The sequence below is a fragment of the Podarcis melisellensis genome (assembly GCF_964234715.1).
Source record: "Podarcis melisellensis genome assembly, chromosome: 2".
In the NCBI taxonomy this organism is placed as follows: domain Eukaryota; kingdom Metazoa; phylum Chordata; class Lepidosauria; order Squamata; family Lacertidae; genus Podarcis; species Podarcis melisellensis.
In genome coordinates, this window is record NC_138529.1 from 104,490,679 (window position 1) to 104,505,848 (window position 15,170).

General features: G+C 46.0%; 1 protein-coding gene across 2 annotated transcripts in view; it reads right to left on the reverse strand.

The window, feature by feature from the left end:
- The window catches only part of PLXNB1 (plexin B1), a 158,876-nt gene that overhangs the window by 6,699 nt on the left and 137,007 nt on the right, over window positions 1–15,170 (reverse strand). For both annotated transcript variants that reach the window (XM_081901288.1, XM_081901287.1), the window contains 8 exons: window positions 14,297–14,400; window positions 13,801–13,885; window positions 12,049–12,215; window positions 10,230–10,390; window positions 9,140–9,287; window positions 7,979–8,043; window positions 7,804–7,879; window positions 247–321 (listed from right to left, as the gene is read on the reverse strand). In XM_081901288.1, the coding sequence (XP_081757414.1) occupies window positions 247–321; window positions 7,804–7,879; window positions 7,979–8,043; window positions 9,140–9,287; window positions 10,230–10,390; window positions 12,049–12,215; window positions 13,801–13,885; window positions 14,297–14,400 (881 nt within the window). The remainder of the gene's footprint in view (window positions 1–246; window positions 322–7,803; window positions 7,880–7,978; window positions 8,044–9,139; window positions 9,288–10,229; window positions 10,391–12,048; window positions 12,216–13,800; window positions 13,886–14,296; window positions 14,401–15,170) is intronic.

The following is a 15,170-nucleotide window of genomic DNA, read 5'->3' on the forward strand; positions in this document are numbered from 1 at the left end:
CGTGTTCGTTATGCCACTGAGTTAGTAGTAACGGCAGCAACAAAACCAACTGAGAAACAGAGTCTTATGAACCATTAGCCCCTGTGGGCTAAATGTGGTACAAAGATGAAATTTGCACCCACTGCTCCGCCCACTTTTGCCTCTGGCCCCACCCACCAGGGACATGTGCCCCCCCCGCCTGAAAAAATGTTCCTTTCCCCTAAAAGGAAGTTTTTGGGACCGCATTAAAATATGAGCCACATTTACCTGGTCATAGTACTTGTTGATGTACTTGTAGAGCTCATGCAGAGCCACCAAGGAATTGAGGTCACCTGAGTAGTTCTGTAACCAGGAAACAACAGGTTAATAGTCACCAAGAGAGTAACATGCTGTCCCCCTCCCCCTACTGAGTCACTTTCAATAGTTTTGTGGTGGCCCAAGTTGCAAACAGGACTGTCGATATGGTGAAGTCACTTCATGGTGGGAAACTCTCAATGGATCTGTGGAACATGCCTTAAATAGGACTATAGCCCGGTTCTGTCTGCTCTGATGGGAAAAGGCTCTCCAAGGCCTCGCGCAGAGGTCCTTCCCACCATCACCTGTTATCTTGATATTTTTAACTGGAAGATGCCGGGGTCTGAACCTGGGAAACTTCTGCACCCAAACTTCCGCCTGGCCTTTGGGCTGGACTCAATCTAAACCCCCCTCCCATTTGTTTATTTTTTGATGGAACCCCTTATATGGGATTTTGTATATAAATTTTCCCTCGGCTCTTTTTGCTGGGCCATGTAGGACCAGCATGGATAGTTGGCCCCGGTGAGTATTTGATGTTTTCTCCCCTTATGGCTTTGATCTATAGGCTACCACTAAAACGAGGCTGCATTTTAAGCTGCATTTTAAACTGTAGTCTAACTTATATTCTAATCAACTGTTTGTTTCGGGGTTGGTTTTTTTTAAAAAAAGATATTTATTAAGATTTTATAGACAGGAATAGGTTACAGAATAAAAAAGAGAAAAAATAGAAATAAAAAGAAAAAAAGATACAAAAATACAAATGAAAAGTACAAAATACATAAAAAATAGATGAAAAATAGAAAACAACTAAAAACAAATCAATCTTTTCATGTCTTATATTTCATTTACTTATTTTCCTGACCTCCTCACGCCTCCCTTTCCTTTTTTGTATTCCAGTTAACATGGTTAAAGTTAGGGTTAATTCAGCAAATCCTTACCCTCTTTGTTTTTATCTTAATTTTATATCTTAACATATTGAGCTTCATATTTTCATCTACTTATCAATCCATTTTTACATATTCTTTTAACTTTGTTGCTAAAGCCGTCTCATTTCAATCCTACATCATTTTAACATTCATTAATTTTACAATGTTTCTGCAAATAGTCTTTAAATTTCTTCCAATCTTCTTCCACCAACTCTTCTCCCTGGTCTCGGATTCTGCCAGTCATTTCCGCCAATTCCATATAGTCTATCACTTTCATCTGCCATTCTTCCCGGGTGGGTAGATCTTGTGTCTTCCAATACTTTGCGATGAGTGTTCTGGCTGCTGTTGTTGCATACATATTGTTTCGGGGTTGTTGTTTTTTGTGTGTGTGTGTGTTTTGTTTTTAATGTTTTTACTGTATATTCGGTGTTAGCCGCCCTGAGCCCGGTCTTGGCCAGGCAAAGCAGGGTATCAATTAATTATTATTATTATTATTATTATTATTATTATTATTATTAAACTTGTGCTCTGTCATTAAGGCACACAGCCCCAGCCCACAACCACAAGACTTATTTTCCTTGCAATAACCTCTGCTCTAACCAAGTTGCTTCAGGAGAGTTGGAAGACCCAGCTGCAAGGAAGTTGGGATGGAGGGTCATGATGTTATCTCGGCTCCATCTTGTCTGTGCTCCCTGCCTTTTGCAGACCTTTCCCACCTGACCTGGGAGGATGGGGCCCTTACCGACTTCAGCTACAAAAGCAGAAGCTGCTGAACAGACCCTTGGTCCGGGGGTATTGTTTGGGGTGGGAGAGAGTTTCCTGTTATCAATGTTACTTTTTTTTGCATCTTTATTTTTGATCTTATGCGTATTTTTTGATGCTTCATTTATTGTTTATGACTGCTTTTGTTATGTTGTAATTACGTGGGGTTTTGGGGTTTTTTTTGCATTGCCAGCCACCTTGAGCATGGTTTCAACCACAGAAAGGTGGCATACAAGTACAATTATGTCAAGTATGCATCTCTGCAATGGAAGACAAGGGTAGCAGAGAGCAATGCCAATGCTGCTTCTGTGCCCATTATGCAACCTGACCTAGTAGCAGACAAATTCATGTGGCTACCAGGCACAAGGGCTATGCCAGGCTTCCTCAACCTCGGCCCTGTCAGTGTTTGTAAAAAGCAAAAAAAAAGGAGGAAAAGGTTCTGACCTCCCTTTGCCTCTTCAGCCTGGTCCTCGGACCCTTGTCGGCACAAAAAGAGTCCACGAGAATATCCTTGCAGAGTTTTATTCTTAAAAGTCTTTGTGCAAAACACGACTGAATAACTCCACACACCAGCACCAACCAACCCAAACACCAGCCTCAGCAACAAACTAACATTTCTCACTTATATATACAACTTGGTGCAGACCGCTGAGTCATGCTGACCCAGCTTTATTCGCATTAAAGAAACAGCGGCCATTTTAGCCGTGACACCCCTTCTGTTTCTTTAAATGCGAAAAACCCCAACAGAAACAATACATACATACATTATATACATAAACCCAGTTTTCTCATCAGTTCATTATGGCATGTTGCTGGCAAAGGCTTGGTGAACAAATCAGCAATATTATCTTGTGATTGACAATACTCCAGTTTGATTACCCCATTCTGTACACAATCTCTAACATTCGCATGACGGATAGCAATATGTTTTGATGCGGATTTCATTATTTCCGAGCCCGCTAATGCAATGCACGATTGGCTATCTTCATACACTTGGATAGGCAAATCAACTTTACAATCTAGATCTTTTAGTATCTGTATAAACCACATGATTTCATTGCATGCTAGCGACAGGCTCCCATATTCTGCCTCACAGGATGAGGTTGCAACAAATCCTTGTTTCTTTGACCTCCACCCAATTATGGAATTGGCAAACATCATAACCATTCCACTTGTAGATTTTCTGGTAGCTACACAGCTTCCCCAGTCCGCATCAACAAATACTTCTAGTTTTTCGTCTTGTGTACTAGATATCTTCAAACATACATTTAATGTCCCCTTTAGATATCTGATAAGCCTTTTCAAAGCACACCAATCAGCAGTACTGGGTTTAGATACACGTTGACTCAGAACATTTGTAGCACATGCAATGTCTGGCCTTGACCACTGGCTTAAATATAACAGTGATCCTATTTTTGAGTGATACAACTCAGGCTGATCAAATTTATCATCACACACTGTCTTTGGGAAATCTGGTGTCATGGGAGTCTGAACTGGCTTGCAGTTTTCCATGCCAAACTGCTCTATCAAACGAAGAATTTTCTCTTTCTGACTCAATAGGAAGCTTCCATCAGCTTCCTGCCTTACTTCTACTCCCAAGTAATTGCTTACAGGCCCCAAGGCTTTAAGCTTAAACCTCTTTTCCAGTTGACTTGTGAGCTTCTGGATCTCATCTGTGGAACTCCCTGCCACAAGCAAATCATCAACAAAGACTAAGAGCATTAGATATTTGTTGCCTGATCCCTTGGTGTACAGGCATGGATCAGCCACACTCCTTTTAAAACCAAGTTTTACAAGGGCTTCATTTAAACACTGGTTCCAACACCTTCCACTTTGTTTGAGACCATAAACAGCCTTTCTCAAACGCCAGACTGCACCATTCTCCTCTTCAAACCCAGGGGGTTGTCTCATTAATACTTCATGGTCTAAATTTGCATGCAGATATGCAGCATCAACATCAAAATGGTGCACTGCTAGTTGTCTTACAGCAGCAATGGAAAGCATTAAGCGAAAAGTTTCACTCTTTACAGTGGGAGAAAACACTTCATCATAACTCTCCCCTTTAATCTGAGTGAACCCTCTGGCTACTAATCTGGCTCGAAAACGTGGTTCCCCAGATGCAAGGGTTTTCCTTTTGTAAACCCACTTGCATGACACCACTCTGCCACCAGGTGGCGGCATTATGACCTCAAACACTTTGTTACGTTTAAAAGAGTCCATTTCTTCTTTCATAGCTTGTTCCCACAAAGCACGTTCCCCAGGGGGTAAGTCTAAGACTTCATTATAACTTTGTGGTTCCACACAACTCACATTGCATACTCTCACTCCTCCTAGGGTCAAACGCTGAGGAGGTACACCCTTGTTTGAACGCTGGGAGCGCCTAGGCACTATTACTTCTTCTTCCCCCCTTATCTCTGGCTCTTCTTCCTCTTCCTCTAGAGAAGTATTATCTTTTGCCACATCTTTTGGGGAAATCTGTGCCTCCTCCTGCTCCTGCGTTGCCAATGGCTGAGAAGAAGCCTCTTCTTTTACTTGCAGGGGCAGTAGGCAATCTGGGTTGGCATGGATCACAGTCCATCTGTCCTGGTCAGCGAAGTCTGCACTTCGTGACAGAACCACTCGTCCTGGGCGTAAATTGAAACGCCACCCTTTGCCATAGGACTGATATCCCACAAACCGCAGTCTCTGCGCTCTAGCACCCCCTTTCTGGCGCTGAGCTTTGGGGATGTTTACATGTGCCCAAGCACCCCAGTTATGGAGCATTGTCCACTCTGGTTCTTTCCCAAACAACACACGATAAGGAATATCTTTTATAGAGCTAGACCAGGTTCTATTAATCAAAAAGTTCGCTGTCAGAAAAGCCTCGCCCCACAGCCTATGGTTGTGACCCAATCCTGCATCCACTAGCAGGCAGTCCTTTACTGACTGTATTACAGCCCCACGCCTTTCACACAGACCATTTTCAGCAGGGCTATAAGGGTTAGTCAAACGATGAGTGATCCCCTTACGTCGCAACCATGTCCCAAATTGTTTGTTCAGAAATTCTCCACCCCTATCTGTTTGCAACTGCACAACAGGGCGAGCGAAGAGCTTTTCAGCTTGGGCAACCCATTCTCTGAATGTGGGGAAACACTCAGATTTCTGCTTTAACAAAAACAACCAACTAAAACGTGATTTATCATCAATTACCAGAAAAGCATATCTGGCGCCTCCTTCAGTCTTCTGTGGAAAAGGACCTATCACGTCACAATGGACAAGTTCTAAAACCTCTTTAGATACTCTGTCACTTTTAGAAGCCACAGGCTTCCTCTTAGATTTGGCCATTTTACATACATTGCAATCTAGGAAACAGTTACAGCTGTTTACTTTTAGGTTCTTGCACACCTTTTGCATCTCTGAAAGCACACGGAAATTGGCGTGACCCAGTTTTCTGTGCAGTTCATGTACACACCCCTTATGAACTGGCAAATTATCCTGAACCACCTGGGCTGCTTTAACAGGCTTGTCCTGCATTACATATAACCCATTTTCCAACTTTGCATGGCCACATACCTGAGTTCCATTCTTTATCAGACAGCCATCCCGTGTGAAGTTAACACTATACCCTGCATTAATGAAACAGCTTACAGACAGCAAACAATAGTCCAAACTGCTGACAAACAGAGTCTCTGGTAGAGTAGTGTTCAAGCACTGCAGGAAACATGTTCCCTGGCCATCAATCTTGCTTCTACGACCATCAGCAAGATAAATTGAGTCTTTTCCATCAGCTGGCTTCCCCAGGGTCTTAAAGTCCTCCCGACTGTTGCAGATAATCCTGCTGCTCCCAGAGTCCAGCAACCATGTTCCTCGAGGTATCTTCCTCTCCTCTCGAGAAAATGCAGAAACAAACTGAGCAGAACGCGTGTTCTTCTTCTCTGAAGAGAACCCCTTCTGCTTACGTTTCTGCGTTGATTGCTGTCTCTGCTCCACGTCGTCTCCTGGAAGTCTTGCCCTGCATTGACGTTGGAGATGCCCGGGTTGGTTGCATCTATAGCATCTCCTCACTGCCATGGCCAAGTCCAAACCTTGGCGTTGCTCCATAGGCAGATTCTGCTGCTGGCCCCCTCGACTGTAACTCCTCCGCTCTTGGAGTTCAGCTTGTTTATCTGACCTTCTTTCTGCTTCTTCGGTCAATCTTCCAACCACATACTCAAGGGTCAGATCTCGGGGACGCATACTCTCCATGCTGTTAATCACGGGCAACCTGCTTTCAGGCAAACGGCTTCTAGCTGCTGCCTCTGTTGACCCTCAGGTCCCGCCTGGCTCTGCAACTGGTGTAGCCGCTCTGTGAGTCGCCTACTGTGGTCCTCTAGCAGTTCAAACTGTTCCAGTAGCCGACGCTGAGTGCTTTTCTGGTCCTCAGATCCTAGCTGCTCCAGCGTCGCTGCAGACAGTTACAGCTTGCCACCAACTGCTCCAACGCACAGCCACCGGCTCCATACACCACCAGGACTCACCAGCTCCCTGCTGAGATGCTGTCAGTCGTTTTGCACTCTGCACATGCTCAGAAACACTGGGCCCATAACCTGTCAGTGTTTGTAAAAAGCAAAAAAAAAGGAGGAAAAGGTTCTGACCTCCCTTTGCCTCTTCAGCCTGGTCCTCGGACCCTTGTCGGCACAAAAAGAGTCCACGAGAATATCCTTGCAGAGTTTTATTCTTAAAAGTCTTTGTGCAAAACACGACTGAATAACTCCACACACCAGCACCAACCAACCCAAACACCAGCCTCAGCAACAAACTAACATTTCTCACTTATATATACAACTTGGTGCAGACCGCTGAGTCATGCTGACCCAGCTTTATTCGCATTAAAGAAACAGCGGCCATTTTAGCCGTGACAGGCCCCTCCAGATGTTTCGAGACTACAATTCCCATCATCCAGGACCGCTGGTCCTGCTAGCTAGGGATCATGGGAGTTGTAGGCCAAAAACATCTAGAGGGCCGAGGCTGGGGAAGCCTGGGCTATGCTCAGAGGCAGCAATGCTTCTGAATACTAGTTGCTGGAAACTGCAGGAAGGGAGAGGCCTACAGGTATCTTGGGTGACCTCTGTGAGAATAGGATGCTGTATCAGATGGGCCAGCATCCTCTCCCCTGGGATAGCTCAGCTGGTAGGAAGAGCATGAGACTCTTAATCTCAGGGTCGCGGGTTTGAGCCCCACATTGGGCACAAGATTTCTGCATTGCAGGGGGGCTTGACTACACAGCCGTTGTGGTCCCTTCCAACTCCACAATTCTATGATTGCCTTGATCCAGCATGACTCTTCTTCCGTTCCAAAAGAAGGCTCCTACAGTTTTCCCAGTAGTGATGTATGGAAGTGAGAGCTGGACCATAAAGAAGGCTGATCGCCGGAGAATTGATGCTTTTGAATTATGGTGCTGGAGGAGACTCTTGAGAGTCCCATGGACTGCAGGAAGATCAAACGTATCCATTCTTAAGGAAATCAGCCCTGAGTGCTCACTGGAAGGACAGATCCTGAAGCTGAGGCTCCAATACTTTGGCCACCTCATGAGAAGAGAGGACTCCCTGGGAAAGACCCTGATGTTGGGAAAGATGGAGGGCACAAGGAGAAGGGGACGACAGAGGAGGAGATGGTGGGACAGTGTTCTCGAAGCTACCAGCATGAGTTTGACCAAACTGCAGGAGGCAGTGGAAGACAGGAGTGCCTGGTGTGCTCTGGTCCAGGGGGTCACAAAGAGTCGGACATGACTAAACGACTAAACAACAACAACAGAGGTCTTGGCTCAGCAGGAGGAAAACAGAGAAAGGAAAAAAGACTGTGGTGTAGCTCGCAGCCTACTTACTCGTGAGAGTTCAGCCAGGGCGGAATTCATTTCCTGGTCACTTGCGGAGATGGTTTGGCGGATATCTGCATAGTACCTGCAGGAGATAAAGAACGATAACCCTTCATTTATTTACCCTGTTTCCTTCCTTTTCTTTCTAGGCACATCCAGCCGGCTCCCTGGCCCTCCTCCTTACCTTTCCACCATCTGCTTGTAACGTGGAATGTCGCGGGCGTAGAGAAGCTTGTTAATCGGAGAATCCTGGAAATGCCACAAAGGGAGCAAGACATTAGGAACAACATCCAGCAAATTTTTAGGTGTCATGATAATGGTTATCCAAATGGCAGCAGCGATGAATAGGACAAGGAAAGTTTGAAAGAGGAAATTTTTTGAAAGAGCTGGGTAAGTTTAGGATGTTGTTAGCACTCCCAACTCTCTTCCGTCTCTGCCAGCATGGCCAAATGCTCAGGAATGACAGAAATCATAGCCCAGAAGTTCTGGAGTGCACCAGGTTTGGAAGGTCTGCTCTGAGCACCCTAAGGTGCACACAGTGACTGACAACCGCCCTGCTGAATGGAAAGCAAAAAAATTGGTTTGGGCAGCCACTCTGGATGCAGAGAGGAAACCTCGCATTCTACTGAGAGCCAGTGTGGTGTAGTGGTTAAGGCGGTGGACTCGTAATCTGGTGAACCGGGTTCGCTTCCCCGCTCCTCCACACGCAGCTACTGGGTGACCTTGGGCTAGTCACACTTCTCTGAAGTCTCTCAGCCCCACTCACCTCACAGAGTGTTTGTTGTGGGGGAGGAAGGGAAAGAAGAATGTGAGCTGCTTTGAGACTCCTTAGGGTAGTGATAAAGCGGGATATCAAATCCAAACTCCTCTTCTTCTTCTGTCACCCATTTTTAAAAACAGTAATTGCGGGCAGGAGCTCTGCCCTCACATTACAATGAATGACAACAGAGACATTGCAGCAGCAACAACAAAAATGGGCTGGAGTCGTGTCCATCGGCGTCCTTCGCATGGCAGGTACTAGCCAAGAGTCGTGCAACTGCATGATTCCTGCATTTGCAAGGGAGATGGGTCCCTTTGGGACCTTTCCCTATGATTTTCAGACAGGTTGCGTCAGTGCTGGAGAGAAGCTCATTTTCCGAGCAAGAAAGCACTGTGGGTTGCGCTCAGGAGAAAGGCAACATGCCCACAGCAGAGGAATGCCTGGATCCTCTGCAGCAAAAGGGAACAGCCCCACTTGACTTGCGTCAGGAAAAGATGGCGTGGAAAGCATACGGCTACCATATTTTTCCCAACTGACACCAAAGCAGAAATTCAAGGCACCCGCCCATGCCTTCTCCAAGCTCACCCGGCCCAGCTTGTGGTCAGCGAGAGTGCAGGAGTCCATGAAGGTCTGAGCGATGACCAGGAGCACAGCATCCACATTGTCCGACGTCTGCACATCAAATACAAACTGGGGGTTCTTGATTATATTGATCCAGAACCTCAGGGGAAGGCTGCGGAGAGAAGAGGAAACGGTCAACACACTGGCATGCGATGGGAATCCTATGGGCTAAGTGCTTTGGGAGCTGAACTAGGGTAGCCCAGTGAACAGGGGCCAAAACCTACAATCCAATTACAATCCTGGCACAAAGCGACAACCCCACACCCCATTAGGGGCAGCAGAGATGGGTGCTGTCAAAGTTCTGCTAGAGCATGGGTAGGCAAACTAAGGCCCAAGGGCTGGATCCGGCCCAATCGCCTTCTAAATCCGCCCCGCGGACAGTCTGGGAATCAGCGTGTTTTTACATGGGTAGAATGTGTGCTTTTATTTAAAATGCATCTCTGGGTTATTTGTGGGGCATAGGAATTTGTTCAATTTCCCCCCAAAATATAGTCCGGCCCCTCACAAGGTCTGAGGGACAGTGGACCGGCCCCCTGCTGAAAAAGTTTGATGACCCCTGTGCTATTCTCTTTTTAAAAAAATAATTTTTATTAAGTTTCTTACAGATATAACACATATCACAACAAAAGAAAAACAGGGGGGGGGGGACAAAAAGTAAAAAGACAAGATCACAAGTATAAACCAAAAAGAGAGTAAAAACAAAATACCGGTAAACACCTAAACAACACAAATTAATTAATCATTTAAACTTCTAACCTCATAAACATATTTTGGGCTTCCTCTGAGCCCTCCCACCTGAATTTCCTTGTAATTAAAATGTAGCAGTTTTCTGATATCATTTTTTAAAAACACAATATTGCAATTAAAATAAAATTTCTTAACTTTCCTTAAAGTTCTAGATCTTATTTATTTAATTAACTCTCAATTTAATCCTAGGCCTTATTTTGGTACTTTCAAGTAATTTCTAATTTTTAACATGGGCTAGAGTATTCTCCATCACAGGGAAGTGGAGAGCATGGCAATATCCCAGTGGGCAGGGGCTTGGGCTGCACACCTGTTTGTCTTCCAGATGTGGATGGTCTCTGGGTCCGTGATCCCATGGCTCAGCGCTTGATCATCCAACAGGTCAAAGAAGTACTTCACAGCCAGTGGGACGGGGCGGGAGGTACTGAGGATCACCTGGAACAGGTCGTCTACAAACTTCTGCATCGTCCCCTGCAGGTAACAACCCAGGTAGAAAGAGACAAGCCATCAAGAAACATCTACAGTGGTGTTTTTCCAGCACGGAGCCAGCGAGGAAGAACTGCCAAACTACATGGATTTCCATCGTTGTTTGGGGTGGGGTACTTTGGTCTTCTTTTCTTTAAATAAAAGGCTGCTGAGACTGTACAGTGGAACCTTGGTTCTCAAACTTAATCCGTTCCGGAAGTCCGTTCCAAAACCAAAACGTTCCAAAACCAAGGCACGCTTTCCCATAGAAAGTAATGCAAAATTGATTACTCTGTTAAGACTTTTAAAAACAACCCCTAAAACAGCAATTTAACTTGAATTTTACCATCTAACGAGACCATCGATCCATAATATGAAAACAATAAACAATGTACTGCAGTCACACAATCAATCCATCAGTAGCTGAACTGGGTTCCACACAGTCACAAAAACAAAACAAAAAGAGCCGCAAAAACAAAAACACAAAATAAATAGCAAAAACAGACAGACCTCAGCATAACACTCGAAACAGAAGTGTGGCACTCAAATCGGAAGCATAACACTCAAAATGGAGCACATTCGGCTTCTGAAAAAGGTTCGCAAACCAGAACACTTACTTCTGGGTTTGCAGTGTTTGGGTTCCAAGTTGTTTGAGTACCAAGGTATTTGAGAACCAAGGTACCACTGTAATTGGAAACTGAAGACCGCTGGAGTGGGGGTTAAGGGTCCTGCCCTGTGGAACGCCCTCCCATCAGATGTCAAAGTGATCAACAACTACCTGACATTCAGAAGACATCTTAAGGCAGCCCTGTTCAGGGAAGTTTTTAATGTGTGATTTTAGTGTATTTTTGGTTTCTGTGGAAGCCGCCCAGAGTGGCTGGGGAAACCCAGCCAGATGGGCGGGGTACAAATAATAAATTATTATTATTATTTCAACCTTTCCCTCTTGCACCCTCTGTGGAAAATGTACCCATCCTCCAAGCCTTTGCTTACGAGCGACAGAGCTTTTATGTACATGCCATAAGCAGCGACAGTAGCAATTATCAATAAACAATAGCAATTATTGATAAATAATATATATGATACATAAATTATCAACGCATCATGGAAAAACAAATGCTAAATTGTGAAATGCATCAGAATTGACAGATGCAGCCATGTAAGATGTGTATGAAAAGCAGTGCTTTTCATTTCCAGATTACAGTGGTACCTCAGGTTAAGTACTTAATTCGTTCCGGAGGTCCGTTCTTAACCTGAAACTGTTCTTAACCTGAAGCACCACTTTAGCTAACGGGGCCTCCTGCTGCCGCCGCACCGCCGGAGCACAATTTCTGTTCTCATCCTGAAGCAAAGTTCTTAACCTGAGGTAATATTTCTGGGTTAGCGGAGTCTGTAACCTGAAGTGTCAGTAACCCGAGGTACCACTGTACTGCTTTTCCCCCATGAAGGTTCAGCAAGAGCATCGTGGGACAAGATCCCAGGATGCAACAGTGTCAGTGATGTCAAGTCGCAATGCACAGGCCTAGCGCTGCAATTCTGTGCACACTTAGAGGTAAAGTTTCTCTGCTTTTTCACTGGGGCTTATGCCCAGGAAAGCGTGCCTGGGGTTGCAGCCCGAAAGGATACCAGGAATGGGAGGAGGCGAGCAGAGAGCTCCTTCTTACCTTCATGGAGAGGAGGCGGGTGAGATAGATCTCAGGAATAGCCTTGGCCCTCTCTCTCTCCCGGACGCTCCCTCGCCGATGTTTAGGCAGCTCGGGCTCCTCTGTCGGCTTCACCAGGTGCCAGAGCTTCATCCCACCCTCATCGGCATCCTCCAGCATTGGGGTCTCTATAATGCACAAAGCGGTAAACACCAACAAATGTTTAGAATTTGGAACTGGGTATTGTCTGTCTTTTAAAATAGTTTCATTCTGTCTTTTCTCCAAAGGGACCAAGATGGCATAGATGGCTCCTGCCTGCCTGCAATTCATTCTCACAACAGTCCTGTGAGGTAGATCCCTCCATGTGGGGGAGAGAGAGAGACAGACAAAACTGATGACGACGACAACAACAACAACAACAACAACTTATTTATACCCTGACCATCTGGCTGGGTTTCCCCAGGCACTCTGGGCGGCTTCCAACAATAGATTAAAAATACATTAAAACATCAGACATTAAAAACTTCCCTAAAGAGGGCTGTCTTCAGTTGTCTTCTAAACGTCAGATAGTTGTTTATTTCTTTGACATCTGATGGGAGGATGTTCCACAGGGCGGGTGCCACTACCAAGAAGGCCCTCTGTCTGGTTCCCTGTAACCTCGCTTCTCGCAGTGAGGGAACCACCAGAAGGCGCTCTGAGGTGGACCTCAGGGTCCGGGCTGAATGATGGGGGTGGAGACGCTCCTTCAGGTATACTGGGCCAAGGCCGTTTAGGGCTTTAAAGATCAGCACCAACAAATTGTGCTTGGAAACATACTGGGAGCCAATGTAGTTCTTTCAAGACTGGTGTTATGTGGTCTCGGTGGCCACTCCCAAAAGCTTCATGGTCAAACAGGGATTTGAATGCAGGTGTGCTCAGTGCGCTGACTACCACACCACATACTGTAGATTCTTGCAAGCAAATGACAGACCTTTTCTTCTTTCGCCTCTCTGATCCAGTGGCAGGCAGACTTCCAAGCTTACAGAACTATGTTTAACCAAAGGTGAACTGTTCAGGAAGCTCTGCTAACACCATCTTTGTAGTCAAGATAACCCCACAATTAATGGGCAGTTATTGCAGCAGTGAGCTCATATATGTTTATAGCCACTTGCTTTGATATTAAGCTAATTGGCTTTCTTTGATGTTGTCCTTATCTGTGGGCTTGGGGTGCTGGGCTCTGAGCCCAGAAAGAGGAGCTGTCTGTAAGATTTGGGTCAGGCATAGGCAAACTCCAGCCCTCCAGATGTTTGGGACTACAATTCCCATCATCCCTGACCACTGGTCCTGTTAGCTAGGGATGATGGGAATTGTAGTCCCAAACATCTGGAGGGCCAGAGTTTGCCTATGCCTGATTTGGGTATTTCCCGCCTATGCCCTCATCTGGTCAGGCGAAGTGATGGGACGTTCTATCCAAAGTGACGTGACACTGCTTTGTGTATAAATAATATGTAAACACCTTCTGAGGGACTCCACTTATCAGAGCTGAGCTCACAGTCCTGCCTTACAAAAATCCAGTCCTAGTTTCCTCCAGAAGCTTTCTTCATTTCATCAGCCTAATTTACAGGGGGAAGGTGGAGGCTTTCTGTTGTTGCTATAGTTAAAACAACTGGCAGTCAGAATATTTTCTGATCTACTGACAAGCATTCAGAAATTTACCTTCTGCCCACCCAAGCTGGCACTGATTATTTCTCCAGATTTTCCTCCAACATTTAAACAAGAGTTAGAGCGACTTACTCTCTCCAGGGATATAATCCTGATTCTCCCTGGGAAGATGCTTGGTCATACGAGGAACAAGAGCAACAGTGGCTCCATCGGGCACCTGAAAGTGAAGGGGAAACTGAATTAGAAAGCACTGCACATTCCTCTTTCCCCTATATATAATAAAAACGTCATCATGTCATCATGCAGCCCCTACTGGAGGATCCTGTAGTGGCTCATCACAATCTTGGATTTGTATAAAGTCAGGATAGGGGATCAAAAGCAATGGCAGGATGCACAACACAGAATCTTAAGTGGGAAAGGACCAAAAGGCCAGGAAGCCCAGCCCCCTGCTGCAGAGTAGGACCTTTTTTTCACCAGATCCCAGAGGTCAAGAAGAGGCCAAATCTGGAGAACAAGGGCGCTCCAAAAAAGGTCCTTGGAGGGAAAAAACAGCTCAAGGCAACCCATGCACTGAGCCAAGCCACCCACTGTAGAGGAAGGCCAAAGGCCAACAATAATTCTCCCTCACCTTGTAGTGTTGCAGTGTGTTGAGACGCTTCCAGTTGCCCTGGACAACAGAAGTCACGTCCTCATCGGAGAGGATGAGGTGCCCAGCCAGACCTGATCTCCACTCTAGCAGAAACGAAAGGGGAACAAAAATCAATAACCAGGTTGGAGAACAGCACAGAGCAGAGCTTAGAGGTGGTTCGTGCCCAGATGGGGAGAGAGGAAGGCAGAGAGATCAATAGTAGGAGCAGCCCGATCCAGTTTTGTCCCAAATCTTCTCTTCCCTGCTTAGTTTTACAAGAACAACACTGAGACTGAGGAGGAGGAAGTTGGCAAGCTGAACCACCCTAGTAAGAATGCAGGCAGGTGGAAGCCTGAAGAAGGGAGACTAAGGTTGGTCTGGCAGTGCCTCCTTCGCCCTAATAGACCAGATTTCACTGCAGCAGCTACAAACCCATAATGAGCACGGGGGCAAGGGGTGGGAGACACTTCCGCTATGTATTATGTTCCCCACAGCAGGAACAGGAAAACCTGTGGCCCTCCAGATTGCTGGACTCCAACTCCCATCAGCCTCAGTCGGCACGGCCAATGGTCAGGGATGATGGGAACTGAAGTCCAGCATCATTTAGGTCAGAAACCTCTCCATTCTGAAGGAAATCAGCCCTGAGTGCTCACTGGAAGGACAGATTGTAAAGCTGAGGCTCCAGTACTTTGGCCACCTCATGAGAAGAGAAGACTCCCTGGAGAAGACCCTGATGTTGGGAAAGATGGAGGGCACAAGGAGAAGGGGACGGCAGAGGACGAGATGGTTGGATAGTGTTTTTGAGGTTACCAGCATGAGTTTGACCAAACTGCGGGAGGCAGTGGAGGACAGAGGTGCCTGGCGTTCTCTGGTT